The following is a 26,120-nucleotide window of genomic DNA, read 5'->3' as shown; positions in this document are numbered from 1 at the left end:
TGACAGTTTGGTTTTCCTCTATCAAGGTCACATTGCCAATTTTAGCCTGTCAGAGCCGTAGGCCAATCAAGTGGTGAGTGGAAATGAAGCTTTGTTTTGTCACTTCAGATTCTCTAGTACCAGAGGCAAGGAGAGAGGTGGGGGCTGCAGTAAATCAGACAAGGATTTAGAGCTATGAGCAGGACAGAACAGAACTGAGAGAGAAGAACTGGAGAATGAGTTTCTGTGTTTCTGCCATCTCTACTCCCTGCAAATGCAATTTAGCTGCAGGGTTTTTGTTTAATCTGCCATAGGTCTGATAGATTCGCTGGTTAATATACAGCTACATGTGGTCAAATAGGATTATATCCAGTCAGTATGAGTAAATCCTAGTGCCACAGTATGTTATGTTTAGTGAAACGTATGCACATTATTGGACAATGCGCAGACGACACCATTCTGTACACATCTGGCCCTTCTTTGGACACTGTGTTAACTAACCTCCAAACGAGCTTCAATGCCATACAACACTCCTTCCGTGGCTTCCAACTGCTCTTAAAAGCTAGTAAAACCAAATGCATGCTCTTCACCCGTTCGCTGCCCGCACCCGCCCGCCCGATTAACATCACTACTCTGGACGGTTCTGACTTAGAATATGTGAACAACTACATATACCTAGGTGTCTGGCTAGACTGTAAACTCTCCTTCCAGACTCATATTAAACATCTCCAATCCAAAATTAAATCTAGAATCGGCTTCCTATTTCACAACAAAGCCTCCTTTACTCACGCCGCCAAACATACCCTCGTAAAACTGACTATCCTACCAATCCTCGACTTCGGCGATGTCATTTACAAAATGGCTTCCAATACTCTACTCAGCAAACTGGATGTAGTCTATCACAGTGCCATCCGTTTTGTCACCAAAGCCCCTTATACCACCCACCACTGCGACCTGTATGCTCTAGTCGGCTGGCCCCCGCTACATATTCGTCGCCAGACCCACTGGCTCCAGGTCATCTATAAGTCTATGCTAGGTAAAGCTCTGCCTTATCTCAGCTCACTGGTCACGATAACAACACCCACCCGTAGCATGTGCTCCAGCAGGTATATCTCACTGGTCATCCCCAAAGCCAACACCTCCTTTGGCCGCCTATTCTTACAGTTCTCTGCTGCCAATGACTGGAACGAATTGCAAAAATCGCTGAAGCTGGAGACTTATTGTGATAATATTGCGTTAGGAGGTAGGTGAAGGAGTCAGGCGCAGGAGAGCAGAGATGTCTGAGAAGCGTACTTTAATTGGCAAGTCCACCAACACAGGTATGGCACAATCAAAAAGTAAAACGCCCTCGACAACAGAGAACCCGTACAAACGCACGGAGGAACAAACAAAGCTCCGACAATAACACACTCTTATTAAATCCGTGAAAACAAGAAATAGGGCATAACCTCACCGAGCACATCACAATGAAAGAATAATCCCGCACTAACCTAGGCAGGCAACAGAGTAAATATATACACACGGAAATTAAGGCAAATGAAACCAGGTGTGAAAGAACAAAAGACAAAACAAACAGAAAAGGAAAAAGGGATCGGTGATGTCTAGTAGACCGGCGACGCCGACCGCCAAGCGCCGCCCGAACAGGGAGAGGAACTACCTTTGGTGGAAGTTGTGACACTTATATTTCCCTCACTAACTTTAAACATCAGCTATCTGAGCAGCTAACCGATGGCTGCAGCTGTACATAGCCCATCTGTAAATAGCCCACCCAATCTACCTACCTCATCCCCATATTGTTTTTATTTACTTTTCTGCTCTTTTGCACACCAGTATTTCTACTTACACATCATCATCTGCTCATCTATCACACCAGTGTTAATTTGCTAAACTGTAATTTCTTCGCTACTATGGCCTATTTATTGCCTTACCTCTTCACGCCATTTGAACACACTGTATATACTTTCTTTTTTTTCTATTGTTTTATTGACTGTACGCTTGTTTATTCCATGTGTAACTCTGTGTTGTTGTTTGTGTCGCACTGCTTTGCTTTATCTTGGCCAGGTTGCAGTTGTAAATGAGAACTTGTTCTCAACTAGCCTACCTGGTTAAATAAAGGTGAAATAAAACATTTCTTATAATAATTTATGGATTCGCATGAAAACACGCAGAAGTGCACTTTTTCTCTTAAAAGCTACTGCACATCACAGCTAAAACTGTAGTCGGTGAATGCATTTTGACATAATAAACTTTTATTTTAGTGAAAGTGAGGAAATTAATCTGGGTGCTCCAGATGAGGACCTGTTGGCATGTCATGGCTGTGATGAAATGTAAAAGCACGCTAGACGCTCACACATGACCTCTTTATTGAGAATAATATCCCTTGTTTACCCTGGGCCAGAGGAGACTTGACTGTGGTTGGCTCGGCTCACTGGGAGTCAGAATGGAGACGTGTTCACATAGACCCCCATCTCTCTCTCACTCTGGAATGGAGATTGAGGCTTTTAAAAAAGATAGCAAATTGTCGGGGGTCACAGTAAGATGAGGGATGTACGGCGTGGCGATGGGGGGTGTTGAGAGGTCATGTTGGGGCGATTAAGGGAAGGGAATGAGGGATACTTTTGCATGGTAGCTAGCTGTGAAATCGTAGGACTCGGGCCGGCACAACCAAACTAAACACTATTCCACCTCGGGGGAACCGGCCTGATACGCACGTTGCCTCATTCACACACTTCTTGCTTTACTCTCTTTCTGACCTCATTCAGGTCTTTGATTACCTCAGTTTTTCAATGTTCAATCCTTGCTCTCTTTGCCCTTTAAGCTGTTAAGAAACATGAGGAATGGTTGGGATATTTTGTTGTGAATGAGTGTGTGTGTGTGTGTGTGTGTGTGTGTGTGTGTGTGTGTGTGTGTGTGTGTGTGTGTGTGTGTGTGTGTGTGTGTGTGTGTGTGTGTGTGTGTGTGTGTGTGTGTGTGTGTGTGTGTGTGTGTGTGTGTGTGTGTGTGTGTGTGTGTGTGTGTGTGTGTGTGTGTGTGTGCCAGAGAGGGAGAGTTGAAATCAGAGATGGCATGTCATCATCAGCTTGGAGAACTTTTCACCCACTGTCTCTTAATCGTCCTGTTAGCTGCAGAGAGATTACCAGTGACAAACTGGGAGGACTAAATCGTCTTGGCAAACTCCAACTCACTGACCCGGGCGCCCATTCCTCTTCTCCTGTATCTTCTCAACACCACCACATCACACGGACTGGGAGTAGAACAGGACTGCAGGAATCCATCTGAACAATTTGTGACACCAAATTTGATAAGACAAAGAGTACATTTTTATGTACAGACTTGTGAAAATTATTCTGTAAAATTCAAACAGTGAAGTAGAGTCATTGTCAATGCCTTAGAAATTCAGTCAGTTTTGTTATGAATTATTGTAATGTTTTATGGACAATGAGTATGTACATCACTGTCCAATATGTGTAGGGACAAGAGCTTTGACACAAAAATGTTGAATGGATAGAGGCTCTCTGACCAGATGGAATGCTAGTGTCTTTAGGGAGTGTATTGTCTCCTTCTGGCTTCTGAAGCGGATCAGACATCTCAAGCCTGGGAAGGTCCTTTAAAACGGCCATGCAAGTTTAAAGGACGGTCATTAGGCTTACAGTCACAAACCACCATGGTACTAGCTCAGTGCTCTCTGTCCCTTGGTCTGTCACTGGGTTGTGCTGGAAGGGTTAACCCTGTGGCCTCTCTTTCTCATGGGCGCATGTGTTGGGGATGTAGGGCACTTCAGCACTCTGCTTGGTGAGGGGCCCGGAGTGGAGGCAACGGACAAAAACACCATGCTGTTTGTGAAGGACTAATCGCTTTTATTTCAGATGAGCGCCCTCTCAAAAGAGAATGAAAATGATGAGGCAAAATGCATGACCCTGCTGACATAAGCGTGGGAAAACACCCGCTTTGACTCCTAATCCCATTTCCTGTCCTTCCGGCCTGGGTAACGGGGCACTTGCCTGTAGACTGATCCGCGCCCGCTGCTATTGGTAGGGCCCCATCCCCCATAACCAACCCTCAACTCCCCTAACCAAACCCCATGTCAGGGTTTCAGGCTGCAGCTCTTGGATACTTCTCCCTGACAAGGAATGGGACAAATGGGTAGGGAATGGTTATATAGCAACCAGTGTATCCTTCCTCAGTCCTCTATCCCTAAAAACAGAAATAATCACACAAAGGGCCAAACACTCTCACCACCTCCCTCCTGCGGGTCAGGAAGATAAGCGCTGTGCTGTAGAGGCCAAAAGTGAAGCAGCAGCAGGAGGTGGCTGGTGGGAGGAAGAGCCTTGTCACAATGGCCTCTGTCACATTCTGTCTGCTTTTCCTGTCCTATACAGGATGATGAGGAATAATAATGCTCTCCTACACTGTGACCCCACACTGCTAAACAAATAGGACCTTTACATTTAGGGGTCATCATATGGGGTCACATTAGTTTACCATCCTGTATCTTCTGGGTTCTAAATCAACTGCAGACTTAAGGATACACCTGAAAAGTTTAAAGGAGAGAGATATGTACCGTTATCTTCCAATGGTCTTCCTAAACTCTGCACATTGTCTCCCGAATGGCCCTCATTCTCTTACTCAGTTGAATCCCCCTGCCTCTTCTTACTTTCCTTTTGATTCACAGTGTTTTTCAAAGTATTGTTTGATGGTGTATAGAGGGGAGGCAGTTGCTGTATTTTGCACAAATAAAACGGTCAATTGTTCTCTTTTGAATTTTCTTTGTCAAAAGCAGAGGATTCTCCACTCAGTAGAGTGCTAAGTATCTCCTGGTTTACTCTTCCTGCGTTCTGGGACTTTCTGAGAGTTTCCAACCTACAGCATAGCACAAGACCAATGAGGGACCTCCTGATACAATAATATAATTTAGATAAACCACAAATTACTTTGAGTAAAGTTGAAAAAAAAACATGTCCATTGAAGTTTAGTTTTGTGTCCGTTTCGGCTTTGGTTTGGCAGTTTAATTTAAGATGTTATCTATAATTTCAGTAACATCATAATAGTCACTTTTTAATGATATTCATTAGGTTAAATGTGGTCCAGCTTGGAAATAAAAAGCCCCTCTTCATTGAAGCACCTGTCCAATTCACACAGAGCTGACTGATTCAGCAGAGATAGGGTTATTGAAACTCCTGTCCAATTCACACAGAGCTGACTGATTCAGCAGATATAGGGTTATTGAAACTCCTGTCCAATTCACACAGAGCTGACTGATTCAGCAGATATAGGGTTATTGAAACTCCTGTCCAATTCACACAGAGCTGACTGATTCAGCAGAGATAGGGTTATTGAAACTCCTGTCCAATTCACACAGAGCTGACTGATTCAGCAGAGATAGGGTTATTGAAACTCCTGTCCAATTCACACAGAGCTGACTGATTCAGCAGAGATGGGGTTATTGAAACTCCTGTCCAATTCACACAGAGCTGACTGATTCAGCAGAGATGGGGTTATTGAAACTCCTGTCCAATTCACACAGAGCTGACTGATTCAGCAGAGATAGGGTTATTGAAACTCCTGTCCAATTCACACAGAGCTGACTGATTCAGCAGAGATAGGGTTATTGAAACACAGACAGTTGCTCTGTAGATGAAACATGACGACTGATAATTTTTGACTTGTGAAAACAGGATATTGTCCCTTTAGGATCTGACCGTTTTTCAGCCGTATTCACTTCAATTAAATACATTTAAGTGCCAGAGTTTGATGGTGCCTTTGATATGCAAACCTTATTCCTATGGTGATGAAGTGTTTGTGGAGACCCCATTAATGACAGGAGAGATTGAACTCCAGGCTATTTGAACTTAGTTCTGTACATGTTGTTGAGACAAGCCAGTTTGACATAGATACCAATGAACATTTTACTCTTTTACATGTTTTGTTCCGAAGGCTTTGCTGCTTCTTTAAATTCCTACCATTAATCATTGGTCTTACTTCTCAATATATGTTGATTACAGAAATTAATTTTGCACAATTGGAGAAGTATGGTTAGGATATTTCAAATTGTTGGCTACTGTAGCCTATTTAATTTAGTTTTCATACAACGTCTCTCGACTTTCATGGTACCAGACTACGATGTATTCAGGACACCAGAAGGTATGCTCAATATGTCTAGACACATTATGCATATTATTAATGGGTTCACAGGGCATAGTAATTCATAGACATACATAGTGCGCATTGTCTTCCAGTAAGAGGGATCTTACAGCAGGGAGTGTTTTAGAGTGATGGCAGGGGGTCACGACCCTAGGCTCAGTGAAACATGGAGGTCCCTCTTTCTGCCCGTTTGTCTCTGTGTCTGGACTCTGCGTCGCTCTCTGATGAACAGAGAACACAGGCTCATTGGGATTATTTTCAGGCCGCCAGTAATGTCACTTTACCCCAGGACAATCCCTGTTTTCTGATTCCTGTCAGGCTGGGGCGAGATAACCCTTACCCTGGGCTAATCCCAGATTATACTGGAGCATGGCCAGACGTTGCTGACCAATGCTGACCTTCCACCTCTCGGTCTCAGAGCCGATACTGGACCGTGCTCAGCACTGCTGACCAGCACTCATAACACCGGGAGATGGAAAGTGCTATCAAAGCAGGTTGGCCAGAGACACAAGCCATGTCATCTCTCAGAGAAGTAAAAATGCACTAAAGTGTCTCTCAAGCTATGAGTGCCTAAGACACAGACACAGGAGTGTGGGTGCAATAATCAGGTTAAATTTGGTTTGAAATCTACTGAGAGAGATACAGGGGAGGAATGCAACTGATTTACAGCAGGCTCTGGTTTAGACACAGTGTCTGGAGTCGCAGTGGGAGGAGGGAGATGTGGGGAGGGGACGTATGGGATATGAGCAGGGTTTAGATTCGTCACTTTTGAGACGGAGATTGTTCATAAAACACATGGCCACAGAAATAGACGTGTTTTTGCAGATGTGTGTGATTAGATGAAGCCTCCCTAGAGATGATCTTCTTCCCTCTCCTCTTTCTCCTTCTCATTCTCCTTCTCTTTTCCTTCCCTCTCCTACTCTTTCTACTTCCCTCTCCTACTCTTTCTCCTTCCCTCTCTTTCTCTTTCCCCATCCCTCTCCTTTTCTTTCTCCTTCCCTTTCCTTCTCATTCTCCTTCTCTTTTCCTTCCCTCTCCTTCTCTTTCTTCTTCCCTTTCATTCTCCTTCTCTTTCTCCTTTCCTCTCCTTTCATCTCCTTCTCTTTCTCTTTCTCCTTCCCTTTCTCCTACTCTTTCTCCTTCCCTCTCCTACTCTTTCTCCTTCCCTCTCCTACTCTTTCTCCTTCCCTCTCTTTCTCTTTCTCCATCCCTCTCCTTTTCTTTCTCCTTCCATTTCCTTCTCATTCTCCTTCTCTTTTCCTTCCCTCTCCTTCTCTTTCTTCCCTTTCATTCTCCTTCTCTTTCTCCTTTCCTCTCCTTTCCTCTCCTTCTCTTCCTCTTTCTCCTTCCCTTTCTCCTACTCTTTCTCCTTCCCTCTCCTACTCTTTCTCCTTCCCTCTCCTACTCTTTCTCCTTCCCTCTCCTTCTCATTCTCCTTCCCTCTCCTTCTCTTTCTCCTTCCCTCTCCTTCTCTTTCTCCTTCCCTCTCCTTCTCTTTCTCCTTCTCTCTCCTTCCCTTTCTCCTTCCCTCACCTACTCTTTCTCCTTCTCTTTCTCCTTCCCTCACCTACTCTTTCTCCTTCCCTCACCTACTCTTTCTCCTTCCCTCTCCTACTCTTTCTCCTTCCCTCTCCTACTCCTTCTTCTTCCCTTTCTCTTTCTCCTTCCCTCACCTACTCTTTCTCCTTCCATCTCTTACTCTTTCTCCTTCCCTCTCCTACTCTTTCTCCTTCCCTCACCTACTCTTTCTCCTTCCATATCTTACTCTTTCTCCTTCCATCTCTTACTCTTTCTCCTTCCCTCTCCTACTCTTTCTCCTTCCCTCACCTACTCTTTCTCCTTCCATATCTTACTCTTTCTCCTTCCCTCACCTACTCTTTCTCCTTCCCTCTCCTTCTCTTTCTCCTTCCCTCACCTTCTCTTTCTCCTTCCCTCTCCTTCTCATTCTCCTTCCCTCTCTTTCTCCTTCTCATTCTTCTCACTCTTCTTATTTCATCCCTTTCTTCAGATCTTTCTCTTTTTGAGAGAGTCTGGGACTCAAGTACTCAAGTACTTGGACAAAACAAAGTAATTTCTCCCCATTTCTGTTTGTTCAAAACAAAACGTTGTCATTTAATTTAGCCTCTCCTACCTTCTGAACAAGATGAAACAATGAAAGAGGACAGAGTCTCTTCTTCACGGTATGAGGAACAACTCCCTCAGAGATCCCTCATCTCCTCTCCTCCATGTTGTTAGCCTGATACTGAAGTATGGCACATCTTTCTGCAACATTTAGGATGATGATTCCATACACACCCTCCCAGACCCAGACATGCCTCCCTATACACACCCTCCCAGACCCAGACATGCCTCCCTATACACACCCTCCCAGACCCAGACATGCCTCCCTATACACACCCTCCCAGACCCAGACATGTCTCCCCCATACACACCCTCCCAGACCCAGACATGCCTCCCCCATACACACCCTCCCAGACCCAGACATTCCTTCCCCATACACACCCTCCCAGACCCAGACATGCCTCCCCCATACACACCCTCCCAGACCCATACATGCCTCCCTATACACACCCTCCCAGACCCAGACATTCCTTCCCCATACACACCCTCTCAGACCCAGTCATGCCTACCCCATACACACCCTCCCAGACCCAGTCTTGCCTCCCCCATTCACACCCTCCCAGACCCAGACATGCCTCCCCCATACACACCCTCCCAGGCCCAGACATGTCTCCACCAGCCAGCCTGTCTCCTCTCTCCCCTAGCCTGTCGAAGAGGAGAGGGCTTAGGTGACAGGAGCCAGAGGCCCCCAGTGATAAGGGCCATCTCTCCGCATGAGAGGCCATCAGAGCTGACAGTGTAAACAAATTGATGCCATTAGCAAAGAGTGGGCGAGAGGGGGGGGGGGGGGGGAAGCCATTAATTGGTTCTAATTATAGAGTGGGTGGACCCCGGGGTCGGGGGTGGGGGGTAGAGGAGTGATAACAAGCTGTCGATGGTGGTAAATCAGAGGCAGTGGGTGACATGGGCATCACAGCACATGATCCTCTACATTCTGTGGGGTCAGACCTGTACACTAATGATCTTCATCTAGTAACACATGTGCATGCATCTGACAAACACACACACACACACACACACACACACACACACACACACACACACACACACACACACACACACACACACACACACACACACACACACACACACACACACACACACACACACACACACACACCATGGTTTGAGACATTATTGAGCAGTGCTGGGACACACCTATTTCATAATAAGGGAGCTTACCGCAAGGGACTATCAACAGCATGTCGTGAATACCTGGGCAGGTATGCTCTATTGTGAGCCAGCAGATGGGGTGGACTGGATGGGGTGGGCTGATAGTAGGTAACCTGTGAAGTTGCAAAATCCAAGACACCTGAGGATTTGCTTATAGGGGTCTCTTTTTCTAGCATGTCTTTCTTGCTGCATATACAGGTATGTTTCCTACAGGATACGCTATAAAGGAAGATGAGCATTGCTATCCATGTAGGCTACTACAGTAATAATATTTTAAGCTTGGAAGATGAAATCACAAAGTTTATGATAGTGGCTGTACGTGTAAGAGGTAGCAGTTAGGTAACACACACAGAACAGGGTACAGGCATGCTGTCAAGTCTCTATTTGTTAGCCCCCCCCCCCCCCCCCTCTCAGCATCAAGGCGTTGGGCTATCTCTGCACTAAGACATGCAGGGAAGCGTAACCACTCCACTGAGAGACAAGTATGCCAGGTTACCACCCCCCCCTCCATGGGGCGCGTAGGCATGTCTAAGGAAGTCTGATCATATCTCTTCATTATAATCGTGAAGCCGTGCTCTTGTATTTCTCTTATCTGGTGATTCATATTTGCTATCTGATCTGACACCGCCAGTCCTCTGACCATGTCCATTTTTCTTTACCTCTCAGTGTTGTTCTAGAAGCACTAGGTAAGTAAGCAGCAGGTGCTGTTTTTCCATGCTCCATGCCCTCATCATTCATTTTCATTAAATGCAGCTGCACAGCTACTCGTACATACTGTACTCTACAGGACCAACCTCCAGCAATCACACAGGCATTCTTTTAACATTGTGTCACCTCTCCTCGGGCTTTGATGCATGCAGCCAACGCAAATCCAAACAACTCCTGTTAATCTTTGACATGAAGACAAATCGTGTTGAAAGGTGCTGTTGAAGGTAAATCAAAGAGGACGCTAGCTGTAGGACGCTGGTCGCTCCGGGCTGCTGATTAGAAGAGGCTCTCCCCTGTGTGCAAGCTGGGACTGAAGGGATGTCAGTGGTGGTGTCAGACATAACCTTGTACCAGTGTGCTGGAGATCCACGTCAGTGGAGCAGCTAGCTCTAATACAGGGGACTGTATATAACGAGGACCCTACTGCTGTGAAGGGGCAGTGGGGACACATCCAGTTCATGTCACCTGTCATACTGATCAGTTACAGTCACACCATCTGGCCCTTATCTTCCCACTACAGGAAGTCACCATTGTGAAAGCTGTGTCAGATTTTCAGAGCCGAGAAATAACAACCTGTCTAAGACATGCAGGTATCTGGAGATGGGCCATTTCTGTGGAACTATACTGGATTCCCCACCGTTCTGGTTATGGTGGCAACACACTCTTCTAGAACAAGGTAGCATACAGTACTCAGAGAGCCCTCTCAGAGTAACTTTGTGGTGTCTTTCAGAGTGTGTACTGTGCAGTGTGCACATGTGCTTTTACTGCTTTGTCCTGACACTAATTGCGAGGTGCAAATTCATTCACGCCCAACCGCTAAATATCACACTGAATTTCTAAGTTAAACACAAGCTGAGCCACTAACAGCTGATTAGCTCTTCTGGAAAAACTCTGATTATATACAAAGCTTCTCTCACATATTTTTTTGGCTATAGTGATTAGATACATCTATCACTAGATGATAAATCAACCAAAACACTGCATTTTCTCATATGTGTCCACAAACTAGTTGATGCATGTTTACAGTAGTACCATGGAGAAGAACAAGACGAGGACAGAATGACAGTGAAAGATTGTAGCTCTGATCTCCAGATAGCAGAGCCTGAGCTCTGAGCCCATTCCCAGGTCAATCATACCGCTGGCAGGTCTAACCAACCAATGATATTCAGTCTGCCTAAGAACAAATTCGCCTTTCTTACTGTGTACAGGGTACAGGCAGCAGACACTTCCTAAATATGGAGGTAGAAAAGAGTAACACAGGCGTTAATGAGAATGTCTGATTTTAGACTTCCATGAGGTATTGGATGACGGGCAAAGCTTTTAAACCTGTGGCACCGTTGCCTGGTTGACACATTACTGCACCTCGTAAAAAGGGGATGGATCTGCCAACATCATTCTGTCCTCCTATTGGTGATAGGTTTTTCCTTAGGTCCTAAATCCATAGGGTTTGGGGTCCCATCACTGGTGTTGAAACGGAGTGGGCGTAGGGAAGTAATGCTGACCACTCTGACATTTTTCTTCACTACGTTGACAGCTTTCAAAATATTAGGCCCGGGTTTCTGACATGCAGTTCCTTTCATGTGGGTGAGCATGCCATTTCTCCCAGGCCCTCTTAAACACCGCCATTATCACTCCTGCCACTCCAGTGTGTGTGAACTCACACACCTAGCTTTGCCTCGCTCTGAGGAGCTCTGGTAGTAATCGTAGGCTACAGGCTCTTTGTGATCACCCATAACAAGCTCACCGAATATTTGTCTCTATACTTTATTGCTTAGCCATAAAGCATTGGCATGTGTCAGTTTATCCAAACCGCATTGTTTGCTTTGCAATAAATACACCCCAGTCAAAGTAACAGGATAAACTGATGGCACTGCTTGTATTCTTGTCTTCACTATAACTCTAATGATGAACAAATTATAAAGGAGATACCACAGACAGAATCTAGTTGGCTCAGGTGGTTTAGAGCCAAACCTCTTTGCAATTTCTGCCCCAGTCTCAAATAGACAAATGTAATTCAGCCCCTCAACCCATGACCCCTCCTCCCTCCTCTTCCTCCAGGCCCCGCAGGGACACAGGCAGGATTCATGCAGTAACATGCTATGCTCCATCTTTCTTTGGCAGAGCCCACACTTTTAATGTACCCAATTTAAAACCAGAGAAATATGTAGCCGGGTGGGTCACCCACATCAGGCTGATGTAGCTAATGTGAGCTGCACAGTCAGGTGCCTGGAGTATTTTTTCCCCCTGTGTTATGTTTAAACATACAAAAGTGTTCCATTATTCAGTCATTCGCCTTATTCGACTTGTAGATTCGCCAGGAAAGTTAATATGGGTTGAGCCGGGTACGCTTAAATCATGCAGTAATCTTTCCTTAATGAGAGGAAGTGCTCATGTTTCTGAGCCCGCCACAAAACATGATTCATTAATACAATCTACAAAATCCTGCTTCCTTTAGTTATTTCATACTACAGTGGATTGTGCATTATTTTATATAAGACAGCATTAACCTATGTTAATAATTTTTTCATTGAAATATAGATGTGCAGTATACCCAGGGGATATCAAGAATATACACCCTTGAACTCAACATTATCATGCTCAAACATACATTTTTAAAGTAAACTGGACCCATAGGCAATTCATTGAAGAGGAGGAGATATGTTGTAACATGCGTGCCTGCAGCCATGGGAGGTGGAATGGATGGCCCTGTTTGACTGTCAGGCTTCTGAGATCTGCCTTTGATTTGTGCCTTCCTCCCCCAGCCAGCAGAACCATGGCTCAGCGGACTCTCTGACGGTTTTCACTAAATACCACAGCCACAAAGTCAAAATTGGCTAAAGAAAATAGCTTGTTGGTCTTAATTTAACGTCAGGGTTAGGCATACGTTTAGCAGTGTGGTTAAGGTGGGATTTGGAGCATCTGCCAGAAAATATGCCATTAAGAAACAGTGGGTTTGGGCGTCTTCTTACATGACTCCAAACCACATCCACTAACATTTTATGCTAATAGAATGGAATGTAATAGGAAGTGATTCAGTAATAGGAAGTGGCACGGGCTCTGTAAGCCAGCACTAGCTACAGATATCCGGACGGAGTATGGAGAGGATTGTCCATGCTCAGTAAACTGGAGAGAATGGACAGGACCGCCACCAACGACTTTACTGAGAGTTCTGAGCTCAAGCGACAGTGGTTTCACCTACTTCTCCACGCACCATTACTCATGGCAGTAACGTCTGTTTACGCTCGTTGCGTGCATGTGTGTGTATGTGTTTGAGTGATCTGGAGTAAATGGATCAGGTTCCCTCATTGGCAATAGGCAGTCTCACTTTTCCCACTAATAGAGGCATTGCCATTCCACGGGGGGGAATTGTTCCGCTCCCTTTATGTCCTACAGACCCCCCAGAGTCAGCTACACCTAGTAATGGACTACTTTAAGAGTTGATCTGGCTCTAATAGACTGAACCAGGTCTCCAAATCTCCAGGCTAAGTCTATGTGGTGAGAATGCTGTCATGCCCTAATGCGGCTGGCAAACAGCGCTCAGAGTTCAACCTGGGAGGCCCATTATGTAGTAAAGCTCCCTGGTTCCAGCTGCTTCACTCCCTCTGCTGTCGGAGATCATGCACCTGTCCTGTATTATAGAGAGAACCTGCACAAGCATATCTTGTAATAGGCCTGACATTGGTTATAGATAGAAGCAGATCTTTAAGAAAATGTGGCATGAAGCACCCTGTTCACTACAAGCCTGACCAAAACTCATTCTCCTTCTTGCCAAATGGTATGACATCTAATGAAGTAGCCCGGTCAAAAACCACCATCCGTCTTGATCATGCACACAGCACATTTTCCCCTGTCTTAGTGTGCCTTAGCTTGCTGATGGTGGCTCGGTGTTTGCCCATTCCTTTTGCAGGCCGTCTGGGTTTGTTTCCACAGGTGGCTGGACCTCTGAGTCAGTGTGGCGGAGCCTGCCGCCATTATGAGCCCTGGATCAACATTTAATATGAGCACACTCCCCGGTGCCTCTGTCTGTCTGAGCAGAGGGCCGAGCAGAGGAGGAGAGAGGAGGGGAGTGGAGGGGAGAGGAGGGGAGAAGGGGGGAGAGGATGGGATGGGAGAGGAGGGGAGGAGAGGAGGAGAGGAGAGGAAGGGGAGAGGAGAGGAGAGGAGAGGAGGAGAGGGGGTTGAAGGGAGGAGAGGATGGGATGGGAGAGGAGAGGATGAGAGGAGAGGTGAGGAAGGGAGAGGGGGGAGAGGATGAAAGGGCAGAAGGGGAGGGGAGAGGGGGATAATGTACAGTGGCTGGCGTGCTTTTCCTTCCAGATTTCCTCCTCTTTTTTTCTCTTTTTTTACCCCCGACGAGACACCAGGAAGTTCCATTTCTCGGAATGATACAACAAGAAGCCCTAGTGGCACGTTGGGTTTACAATGAGCTCAATGCCAAACCCCCAGGAGAAAGGCCTCTAATGCTGGTATAGAAACAGTAGATTCCTCCTCTTAGTAATGCTTCAATTCAGTGCTACAGGTGGAGCATTAGGGGAGACTAAAGAGAGAGTTGGTGCTCTCTGATCCATTCTTTAACCAGAACAGATGAGAACTGATGGAATAGGATTTTCTACACAGACGGGTAAATGTTCTGTATTTGTTTAGAGAACTGTTTTTCACTGACAAAGGAGCAGTGTTATTATCTAAATATTCATATCTAATGCATAACAGTATACTAAAGTGTTATAGATATTTAATGTGTTATGTTATAGCTTTGGTGAAGAAAAAAAACATATGGCAACTAGCTATAGATGTATTAAATGGGTCATATGTTTGGTGTGGCAGTGTTTGTTGCCACCCTTTGGTGTACATTATCACTCCATTATCCGTACATTATCAGGTGATTATGCTTTTCGATTACATATGTTTTGGAGCTGGATATGGAGTGTTCTATAGGGTATATTGTTGCTCTGTAGCTCTCTGAATCCCTCCTCACCTAACAGATGGTCACATCCAGCTAGCCTCTGAAAACAAACATACGCTGAGGAGTTGCCGACATGCTGGTTCAGAAAGGGCTTGAACTGCCCTGGAATATGTCTGTGTTAAACTTCCTGTTCAGTAGCACATCGCCAGTGATATAAAGTGCTGTGAAAAAGTATTTGCCCCCTTTCTGACTTTCAAATTATTTTTTTGCATATTATTGGTACTGAATGTTATCAGATCTTAAACCAAAACCTAATATTAGATAAAGGGAACCTGAGTGTACAAATGACAAGAAAATGTTTTGACTTATTTTATTTATTTAATTAACAAAGTTATGTAACACCCAGTTCCATAAAGTCCTGATTGGTGGAATGCTTCAGAAATGGTTGTCCTTCTGGCAGGTTTTCCCATCTCCGCAGAGGAACTCTGGAGCTCTGTCAGAGTGACAAAGGCCCTTCTCCCCCGATTGCTCAGTTTGTCCGGGCGGCCAGCTCTAGAAAGAGTCTTGAGGGTTCCAAACATCTTCCATTTAAGAATGATGGAGTCCACTGTGTTCCTGGGGACCTTCAATGCTGCAGACATTTTTTGGTACCCTTCCCCAGATCTGTGTCTCTTCACAATCCTGTCTCGGAGCTCTACTTACAATTCCTTCGACCTCATGGCTTGGTTTTTACTCTGACCTTCACTGTCAACTGTGGGACCTTTATATAGACAGGTGTGTGCCTTTCCAAATCATGTCCAATCAATTGAATTTACTACAGGTGGACTCCAATCAAGTTGCAGAAACATTTCAAGGATGATCAATGGAAACAGGATGCACCTGAGCTCAATTTTGAGTCTCATAGCAAAGGGTCTGAATACTTATATAAATAAGGTATTTCAGTTTTTTTTTTTACTGTTTTTTCACTTTGTCATTATGGGGTATTATGTGTAGATTGCTGAGAAAAAAAGAATAGTTAAACAATTTTAGAATAAGGCTGTAATGTGGAAAAAGTCAAAGGGTCTGAATACTTTCCAAAGGCACTGTAGGTCCCCGACAGCTGTCAATCACACATATGACCTATAAACAGACGCTTGGCTGACACATGTATTAAATGAAACTGTATAAATATAGCAAATCTAATGCTATTAATCGTTGATTTTTGACGTAACCCAGAGTTATATATTTAGATCCGGCATGAAAGACTGGTAATATCAGATTCAGTGGTGAGTATGTTGAGAAATATCTGTGGATAGAGTTTATTTTAAGGTCCTGTGGTTTGATGGGGGACATGGGCATGACTCCCGCCTTGTCTTGGTATTCAGACAACTTCCTGAGAGACAGTCAGACAGTTACATAGGAATGTAGTTTTCACTATGTTCAACAGAGGGACTTGAATGTAAACTAGCACTTGCCTGCTTTGGCTTTAGACAGGCATACCAGAGTAGAGTTACTGGTTTAGAAACCGGTCCTGCATAAACATGGATATTAATAAACTGCTTTTTACACTTTTGAAATAGCAGATACATTTGATTTATTTTTACTATGCTGTGTTGTTTTCACTTTGAAGCTGTGATACACCAGGACCATTTTGTTTGTTGACATAACAATATTAATAATACTTATTATTATTATCATTTTTAGGTGGCTGCTTTATTTTTTTTTATCTCCACAATTGAACCACTAAAAGTAACATACAGTACATGAACATGTGGTATCGTAGAGCTGTTGTTTGTTGGTGGTCTCCTGAAATGTTTAAGTAGAATAAAGGTCAACATTTAACAGGATCTTCCAGCTTATTTAGTGAAACCTCAATGTTTGTCAAGCAGCAGTATATGAGTACCATCCTGCTAATCCCTACCCTGTAGGGTCCCACAGAGTGTTTGTGTTTGGTGGAGGGCCCAAGCAGTAGAGAGACGGCGGGCCTCTCAAACATCACTGCCCTGTCCGTACATGGCTGCTGAACCGAGGAGAACAAATCAAACAAACACTCCAGTCTCACATGGAAGGTTCTGTAGGAAGCGTCCTGTTACTGTTTCCTTGGGAATGTCTGTCAAATGCATTCTTAATTTCGTCAGAGCTCAGACCTTCAGATGACCAGAGAAAAGCATCCTTGGCGGATGTCCATGGCAGTATTTGACAGAGATGTGGAGGAAAGACAATGATAATTATACTTTTCTTAGAAGGAGCATCTCTTAGACAGTATTAACTTCTCTAGGGTATGTGGGACGATAGTGTCCCACCTCGTCAACAGCCAGTGAAACTGCAGGGCGCCAAATTCAAAACAACAGAAATCCCATAATTTAAATTCCTCAAACATACAAGTATTTTACACCATTTTAAAGATACACTTGTTGTAAATCCAGCCAAAGTGTCCGATTTTAAAAAGGTTTTACGCCGAAAGCACACCAAACGATTATGTTACGTATGAGCCAAGTCACAGAAAAAGACAGCCATTTCTCCAGCCAAAGAGAGCAGTAACAAAAAGCAGAAATAGAGATAAAATGAATCACTAACCTTTGATGATCGTCATCAGATGACACTCATAGGACTTCATGTTACACAATACATGTATTTTTGTTCGGTAAAGTTCATATTTATATTCAAAAATCTGAGTTTAGGCGGGACGCTACTGTCTCACTTGGCAAAAAGCCTGAGAAAATGCAGAGCGCCAAATTCAAATTAATTTCTATAAAAATTACTATAAAAATCTAACTTTCATTAAATCACACATGAAAGATACTAAATTAAAGCTACACTCGTTGTGAATCCAGCCAACATGTCAGATTTCAAAAAGGCTTTTCTGGCGAAAGCATAAGATGCTATTATCTGATGATAGCACAACAGTAAACAAAGAGAGTAGCATAATTCAACACTGCAAGCACGACACAAAACGCAGAAATAAAATATAAATCATGCCTTACCTTTGAGGAAATTCTTTTGTTGGCACTCCAATATGTCCCATAAACATCACAAATGGTCCTTTTGTTCGATTAATTCCGTCGATATATATCCAAAATGTAAATTTATTTGGACCGTTTCATCCAGAAAAACACAGCTTCCAACTTTCGCCACTTCTCTACAAAATATATGAAAAGTTACATGTAAACTTTGCCAAAACATTTCAAACTACTTTTGTCATACAACGTTCGGTATTTTTAAACGTTAATAATCAATCAATTTGAAGACGGGATGATCTGTGTTCAATACAAAAAGAAAACAAACTGACACAACTCTTTTTGTAACGTGCCTCTTCTCAAAAAATTACTTCATGTGACCCTCATTTACGATAGCCCTACTTCTTCACTACACAAAGGAATAACCTCAACCGATTTCCAAGGACTGGTGACATCCAGTGGAAGCGGTAGGAACTGCAAGCAAGTCCATTAGAAATCTGGTGTCTCTAAGACAGTGGTTCTTAACCTTGTTGGAGGTACTGAACCCCACCAGTTTCATTATGCGCATTCACCGAACCCTTCTTAATTGGAAAAATAAAATATGATTTTTTTCAAATTCAAAACATAGGTATACATTTTACTGGTGCACAAAATGAACCATGCATCAACATCAACACCGTGTGTTCAAAGAACAAAATCATCAAAACATGATTTTCACACAAAAACAAAAACATAATAATGAATATTTACTGCAAATCAGTGTGACTTCTGCTGTTGCCTTTCAGAGACCAGTTCAGAAATGCGGGGCTTCACCTTGGCAAGTGCCACTCTCATGTCATTTTCGCAACAAAGTCTGTTCCTTTTCTTCCTTTTCGATCGAACCCAGGTTAAGAACCACTGCTCTAAGAAAACTCATTGAAAAGACACTGACATCAAAAAAATACAAATTCTGAATGGTTTGTCCTCAGGATTTTGCCTGCTACATAAGTTCTGTTATTCTCACAGACATGATTCAAACAGTTTTAGAAGCATCAGAGTGTGTTCTATCCAAATCTACTAATAATATGCATATCTTATATTCTGGGGATGAGTAGCAAGCAGTTGAATTTTGGCATGCTATTTTTTCGAAAGTGAAAATGCTGCCCCCTGCCCTCTAAGTTAATAATTGATCAAATTGAAGACTTGATGATCTGTGTTCAATACAGGATTAAAACCAACTATAGCTCGCTTTCTGGTCACGCACTTCTGTCTAACAGGACACCTCGAGTGACTCTCGTTCAAGATGGCCGTACTTCTTCATTACACAAAGGAATAACCTCAACCAATTTCTCAAGTCTGTTAACATCCAGTGGAAGCGGTAGGAACTGCAAGCAGGTCCCTTAGAAATCTGGTTTCCCAATGAAAACTCATTGGAAAGAGAGTGACCTAAAAAAAAAAAGAATCTGAATGGTTTGTCCTCGGGGTTTCGCCTGCTAAATAAGTTATGTTATACTCACAGACATGATTCAAACAGTTTTAGAAACTTCAGCGTGTTTTCTATCCAAATCTACTAATAATATGCATATCTTATCTTCTGGGGATGAGTAGCTGGCAGTTTAATTTGGACATGCTTTTCATCCAAAATTTCTGAATGCTGCCCCCTAACCTAGAGAAATTAATATGTCAACAACACAATGAGACTCTCTCTAGCACTTGTCACTGATCTGCTGTGTTGGGTTTCAACAGTGTTACTGGAAACCATCATTTAAACCCCCCATCGGTATGCCTAACAGGGGTGGTTTGTGAAATGAGTCAGTTGAGCGTGCATGTGTGTGTTACTGTTTTTGTGTACAGCAATTTTCTGTTCCAAATGGATACATTGCTCTCTTGTTCCCCCTCTCTCTCTGCAGAGCTGAGGTCCACTGGCACTGCCCAGCACTTTGCCTACCTGCTGAACACGTCTGACTATCGTATCCTGCGTATGGACGAGGACCATGACCGCATGTACGTGGGCAGCAAGGACCACATCCTGTCCCTGGACCTGCATGACATCAACAAGGAGCCGCTCATTGTAAGACCTTACAGTCACTAATGCTTCACCTCTTCACCTTCCCTTACCTCCTGTCACCCCCATCACCATCTCCTCCCTTCCCTCCCCTCTCCTCTCCAGGGCCCTATAAACCCGGGTGAGGCTAATTTACCTCAACTCTCAGAAACGGCCCCCTAGGGTCATATGTTCCGTTCCGCTGCCCTGCGTTGGATGTTTTGAATAGCTCACCTCCAGTTTGTGTTTGACTGCACCATTTTCTGGAGATGAGGGTTGTAAAACTACAAAAACAAAATCTAGAAATGACCATTCCTAGTCGGCTAATAGTACCGTTGGGGGATATCCCTGTGGCAGGTTTAGCCCCACAGCTATAAAGTCCAGTGATGTGGAAAGGTTTGTGCGATGGGTTGGGTTATTGCTATAAAATGACCTCTGTTTTCCCCCCTGCCTTCAGCTCCACTGGCCTGTCTCCCAGCAGAGGAAGACTGAGTGTCTTCTAAGTGGAAAGGACACCAATGTAAGTATTTCTGTTGACTCTCCATTTCCACACAACTAATTCAGCATTTATATTTCAGGTCAGGTGATGTGTGCCACCTGTAACATGAAGTCATGTATTTTCTTTATATATTGAACATCTATAAAGTATATATTTTTACTCACCTCTATTTGTGTGTCTGTATTGCTAGGTGTATATAGCCTAAGTATTTATTTGAGTTTTTGGCTTAATGAAAAAGGGTTCAAGCGAAACCATCGTAGTGGCACACACCTGTGTGGATTTCATTTGGCCCTGTGGTTCCCCTCTGTCTGGCCAGACAGACAGGGCAGGACTGGCACTGAACAGCTCATAGCAGACCAACCACCCTCACTGTCTCCCTTCGGCCAGTGTAGGGTCTAGATAAATAGACGACTGTTATACTGGTATATTGAAATATTGACATTCTGTACCTTGTTCTATCTGCGTTGATAATCCATTCTTGTTTGTCTATGTTTATCCCCATGCAGGGCGAGTGTGGGAACTTCATCCGTCTGATTGAGCCGTGGAACAGGACCCACCTGTATGTCTGTGGGACTGGAGCCTACAACCCCGTCTGTACCTACGTCAACCGTGGACACAAAGCACAGGTTAGAGCTCCATGCCTTTTGGAATACACTAAGTGTGTGTTCCCTAAGCTACAGTACACAGTGAAGAGGTGAAGGAGGGAGACTACGGCTCTGACATTCAGTCTCCATCCCACACCTCTAACCCAGCCTTCCTCCCTTCCATCTTTCTCACGCTCTCTCTTTCCATCCCCACACCTCTCTTTCTCTCTCTCTCTCAATCCTGCTTTCATTCCTACCTTCACAAACCTCTACCCCTCCTGATATCCACAGCATCATCTCCTGCCCCCATGCCTAGGCAACCATTGGAGTCTCAGCCTGCACACAGCTGTCGTCCCCAGCGCACTGTTGCTGTTAGTGTTGCTGTTACGGTGCTGTCTGTTTAGTCTCACTCCTTAATTGGAAGTCTTGAGTTTCCTGGAGCCGGGCATCACCTCCACAGTGTACTTCCCTGTTTTATTGCCCCTCTCCAATACCCCCAGCCCTGCTGCTTTAATTTCAACACTTGTTCCTTAACGATGGTCCTGGGGCATTTAAGAGGGAATAAATAAAAGTTGTGGATAGATAATATTTCCCTGTTTCCTCTTCTCTGAGGACTCTGCCTGATTCAGAGGACACAGTTAGACCTCTTCACACCCCTCTGCTATTTCACATGGATCCATATGACCCTTACTAACAAAAGGGCATCCATCCATCCACTCATAGCTCTAGCAGCCCTGTGCCTCTCAGTTGGTCTGCTCCCTCTTTGCTCCCTCAGCCTCTAGTCCTCACCATGTGAGGAGTTGGGTAATTGGCCATGGCAGCTCCCATTATGGGGTGCCAATGGAATGTCCTAGTTATAGTACATTAATGAGATGGATTTTATTTTCCCTTCACATCGAACAGACAGGTCAGACTCTTCCCGTGAGCCCTCTCTCTCTCTCTCTGGAGTTACGTATGGGAGCAGAGATGTAAAATGGTACAACCATACACACACACAGCTTTTTCAGACAGGAAACCATGAGAAGGCGAAACGCTGCTCAATGCCAGAAATCGGCTCATTTTCTAATGTGGATGTATACACACGCATGGACACTCCTTCTCATACGTCAGAAACCTGCTTTTGTAACTGAAGACATGCAGATCAATTGTTAACAGCTTGCCAGATTTCAGAATTCTTTATTTTTCAGTTAAGCCATTTTTCAGGCATGATTTCCTTTTTACAAACCTAAAGGATAGTAGCCTACATGGGGCTATGATAGCTAGTATTATCTGTAAAAGCCAAATATTGGTTCTTGGCAGTGGCTCAGGCCAGAATTGAGTGGATATACCATACTGTGAGAGACTGTATTGACTCAACGACAGGGTATAGAACGGATATTGCTGATGTTCGTCCCATCTGGTGAAGTTAAGCTACACAAACATTCATCGCACAGAGAATGTAGAGAATGAGAAATCCATACATTTTCCGCACACGCTGTCCGAATGACATTAAATAAACAGTCATGCAGTCACATCAGTCCAAGACCAGTTTACAGAGTTACTGAGCTCACGTCAGATCCTGCCTACTGCAGGTGCGTAACGTCCAGAATGTGTCGCTGTCTCCTGTTTTAGGCCGCCATGCACCTGCAGATGCCCCAGACTGGAGCGAGGGCTAACCGCGCGGCCGAACCCAGCGCTGTGTTCAAGACACTGGGACTGAAGGTGGGACGTGGGTCAGGTGCCCGTCACTAGCCTGGGCGGTTCTGCCTGTCTGCCCCTGAGCCTTGCCCCTATGTGCTGGGGAGTGCACTGGCGACCCACTCTGGGCCTCAGCTTGCATGTCTTCCCCTCTCTCTCTCTCTCCCTCTCTCCCTCTCTCCCTCTCTCCCTCTCTCTCTGTAGGGGGAGGGCTGTGCATGTCTCCTGACCCCTCTGTTCTGTCTGTGCTCATTCTGTGTCTTGAAGCACTTCTGTCATCATCAGTTGAATTGTCCCACTGCGTTGGGTCTCTAGTGTAGTTGACCGCTTATCTCCTCACTGCTAAGCATGTCTTCTCTAGACCCTGTCCATTTGGAGAAAATAAATTGGTCGTTGAAATGTTTGTCTGTTTTTGTTTCTTCCGTCATATTTCTGTTGTGCATTGCTCTCGTTGTTCATTTGTCAATTTTTGTGTAAGCCTCATCTTTTGAGCACGCTCTCTTTCTCATGATCACTCACTCACTCACTCACTCACTCACTCACTCACTCACTCACACTCTCTGTCTCCTACTCTCTCACACTCTGTCGGTGTGTGTGCTGTTGAACTGATTCTCCAGCATTTGTGTCACCTGCTTCTTATGCATGAGAGAGATGACAGTCCAGCACTTTGTGATTTTCTACACAAGGTCACACAACATGTTAATACACTACACAATCAAATATAGATCTTTCATTGAGGATCAATACAGTATAGCACTGACACCATCGATGACTGATGTATGACAGTGTTTCTAACTAATAAGCCCATTTGTGGTAGATAAATTCATCTCTACCCTCTCCTCCTTACATTGTCCTGTCACTTGTGTTCCAGGACACAGAACAACCCACCCTCCAGTCCTTCACCCCCCCCCAACCCCACCCCACCACCCTCTCCCTCTGTAGGAATGTGGGCCAACCTCTCCCACAGGTCTCACACGGTTAACGTCTGACCCACTCTCACTGCAGCCCTGTTGGTTCAGGACAAACACAAACTGCTAAAGCAGAAAGGAAATAATAGATCCACATAGCTGAGCAACACCATTCACAGTACAGGAAGGAACTCTTAACCCTTAGAAGAACAGGGCCATTATGTTTGAATGTGTTGCATGCAACACTTAGTCCTTTGTCGGGTAACATCTTTCATAAAGGGTTTAAAAACATGTTCAGAGAATATCCCTTGGCACATGTGACCGCATGTTCATTAACATCTGGCATCTCTTGCAGGAAGCTGCCAACACCATCAGATTTACATGTGTGGTTGATTTTAATCAAAGGTGAGAGGGAATATAATAAGGGGGCACGTAGGAGCCAGTGGGGAATAACATTGGCAAGCGCCTCACTTTCTCCTGCTCAGGTGTTGACGGACAAGGACAAAGGTGTCTTCGTCTCTCTGCTCCCCTAAGTCCTCGATTGGAGAGTGAGGGATTGGAGGATTTTACTTGTTCTGGTTTGTGGCAAGGCTACAGGGCATGTCATCGCATGCCATTGGCTGTTTCTCTCCACGACTCCAAATACCTGCCAATCACCTTTCAGTGCTGTGTATAGAGACACCAGGAGTCATGAACATCAGTCATCCAGACTCCATCCCAGGCATGGTTTTGCTGAGCAGAAGTACAGGTCTCAGCAGCAGTGGGGCTACATAAACAGATTTAACCAAGAGAGGATGAGAGACATTTGGCATATGAGAGATTGTTGTGCAGAGAGAACAGCCCTTGACGCATTATGCCCTCAGTCATTCTAGTGCACTAGAGAGGAATTAAAAGAGTTGGATTGAGATCCATTTTTTTTTCTGTATGCAGGCACTCTCATTAGTCTATGTTTCATCCTTTACAAACCACAATGCCTTATAGGCCCCAGAGGATCTACTGGAAGAATATTGAACTGCCTCAATTTTCCCTCCACCAGGGAATCACACTGACATGATGAAGACCACTATGAATTTATTGCTTCTTTCTTATGATTTTTCCATTTCAGGAATACATATGGTATTTGGAGCCGGGCAAAGTGGAGTCTGGGAAGGGAAAGTGCTCCTACGACCCAAAGCTCAACAGCGTCTCGGCTTTGATCAGTGAGTATCATCATCCAGGCCACACTTGGCCACATGCTGGAGATGTCCCAGTCCAGTCCAGTTCACCCAGTTTGTCCCCATGGCTCTCTCAGTGACTCTGACGGTCCCTGAGGCTATGTCCCCTGTGTACGCCTCCTTTTATCTCCCACTACTACAAATGGCCACCTCCTTTATCCCCAATTTTTTGGGGGGGCAACTTTGTTAAAAATGTTTGTATTGCCTAAAATCTGTCCAGGCAGACAAAGTATAATTTTTCATTCTGTTTCTATTTTCCATGAGATGGATAGCAGAGCAATGCTGATCTCATCTCTGATGATAAAATCAGAAGGCATCACGCCTTGTTAAGAATCGGATTTAAGGAGCTGTGGGCACAGACCAGTGGGTTCACAGTTTTAATAAGCCAATCCTTTCCATGGTAGCTTTGTGACTTTCATTGGAAAAATACCAAGAACCAATCATATTCATATGATTTGTTATGGTCATTTATCATGAGAAATCCAATCATATGCATTTCTGGCCAATACATGCAGATCAATCACATGACACATTGCAACATGTTTGGTTTGTGGTAACTTCATGTTGTAAGGTATGGTGTTGGTGTTGGTGGGTCTTCTAAAAGGAACCATGAGGAAGTTGAGTGTCCTCCACCCTCCACTCATGGTCATTCTGCCTGGGCCAGACCTCACAGTTGTCACCAGTGTAAATTGATCCTGACTGTGGGGTGGGACAGTCAGTGTAAGTTGATCCTGACTGTGGGGTGGGAAAGTCAGTGTAAATCGTCAGCACTTCCCACGTTAGCACACTGCCAGCTGACCAGGGCGGAACCAGGGAAGCAGGGAACCAGGGCGAATGAACCCCCGTCTCTACCAGTTAACATCAGCTATGGGTGACTAATGGTGTGGAATAAGAACTGGATATTACTTTGACCCCTAAAAGGTCACACATGTAGGTCTACCTCCTCACGCCTACCCCTAGATATCATACACACTCTATACTGTAGATCAAGGCCTACGTTGACTCTACTTAGTAAAGATCTGAAGAATTGAATTAATTATGTTACATACTAGTAGTATAGTTGTTTCTGCCTTTGCCCTGAGCCCCTGTTGTCCCATTAACCCCACCCCTGAGAACTCCCCGTAGCTACTAAATGCATGCTGGGACACCTGCTCTCATATGAGGCCCAACCAGCAACTGGAGGAGCAACATTCAGTCTCCCCACTGATTAACAAGACTCTGGTCCTTCTACCCTGTGTGTGCCTTATTCACATA

The 26,120-nt window shown here is 44.5% G+C and overlaps 1 protein-coding gene across 4 annotated transcripts in view; it reads left to right on the top strand.

The window, feature by feature from the left end:
* LOC129851114 (semaphorin-3F-like) overlaps positions 1-26,120 on the top strand; it is a 106,887-nt gene that overhangs the window by 42,992 nt on the left and 37,775 nt on the right. For 2 of the 4 annotated variants that reach the window (XM_055917385.1, XM_055917384.1), the window contains exons 3-7: positions 19,851-20,011; positions 20,442-20,504; positions 20,990-21,109; positions 22,679-22,768; positions 24,758-24,851. In XM_055917385.1, coding sequence (XP_055773360.1) covers positions 19,851-20,011; positions 20,442-20,504; positions 20,990-21,109; positions 22,679-22,768; positions 24,758-24,851 — 528 coding nt within the window. The remainder of the gene's footprint in view (positions 1-19,850; positions 20,012-20,441; positions 20,505-20,989; positions 21,110-22,678; positions 22,769-24,757; positions 24,852-26,120) is intronic. The other 2 variants (XM_055917387.1, XM_055917386.1) reach the window with 1 other exon arrangement.

This window comes from Salvelinus fontinalis, chromosome 3 (genome assembly GCF_029448725.1).
Source record: "Salvelinus fontinalis isolate EN_2023a chromosome 3, ASM2944872v1, whole genome shotgun sequence".
NCBI classification, from domain to species: Eukaryota; Metazoa; Chordata; class Actinopteri; order Salmoniformes; family Salmonidae; genus Salvelinus; species Salvelinus fontinalis.
This window is presented reverse-complemented; position numbering and strand designations above follow the sequence as displayed.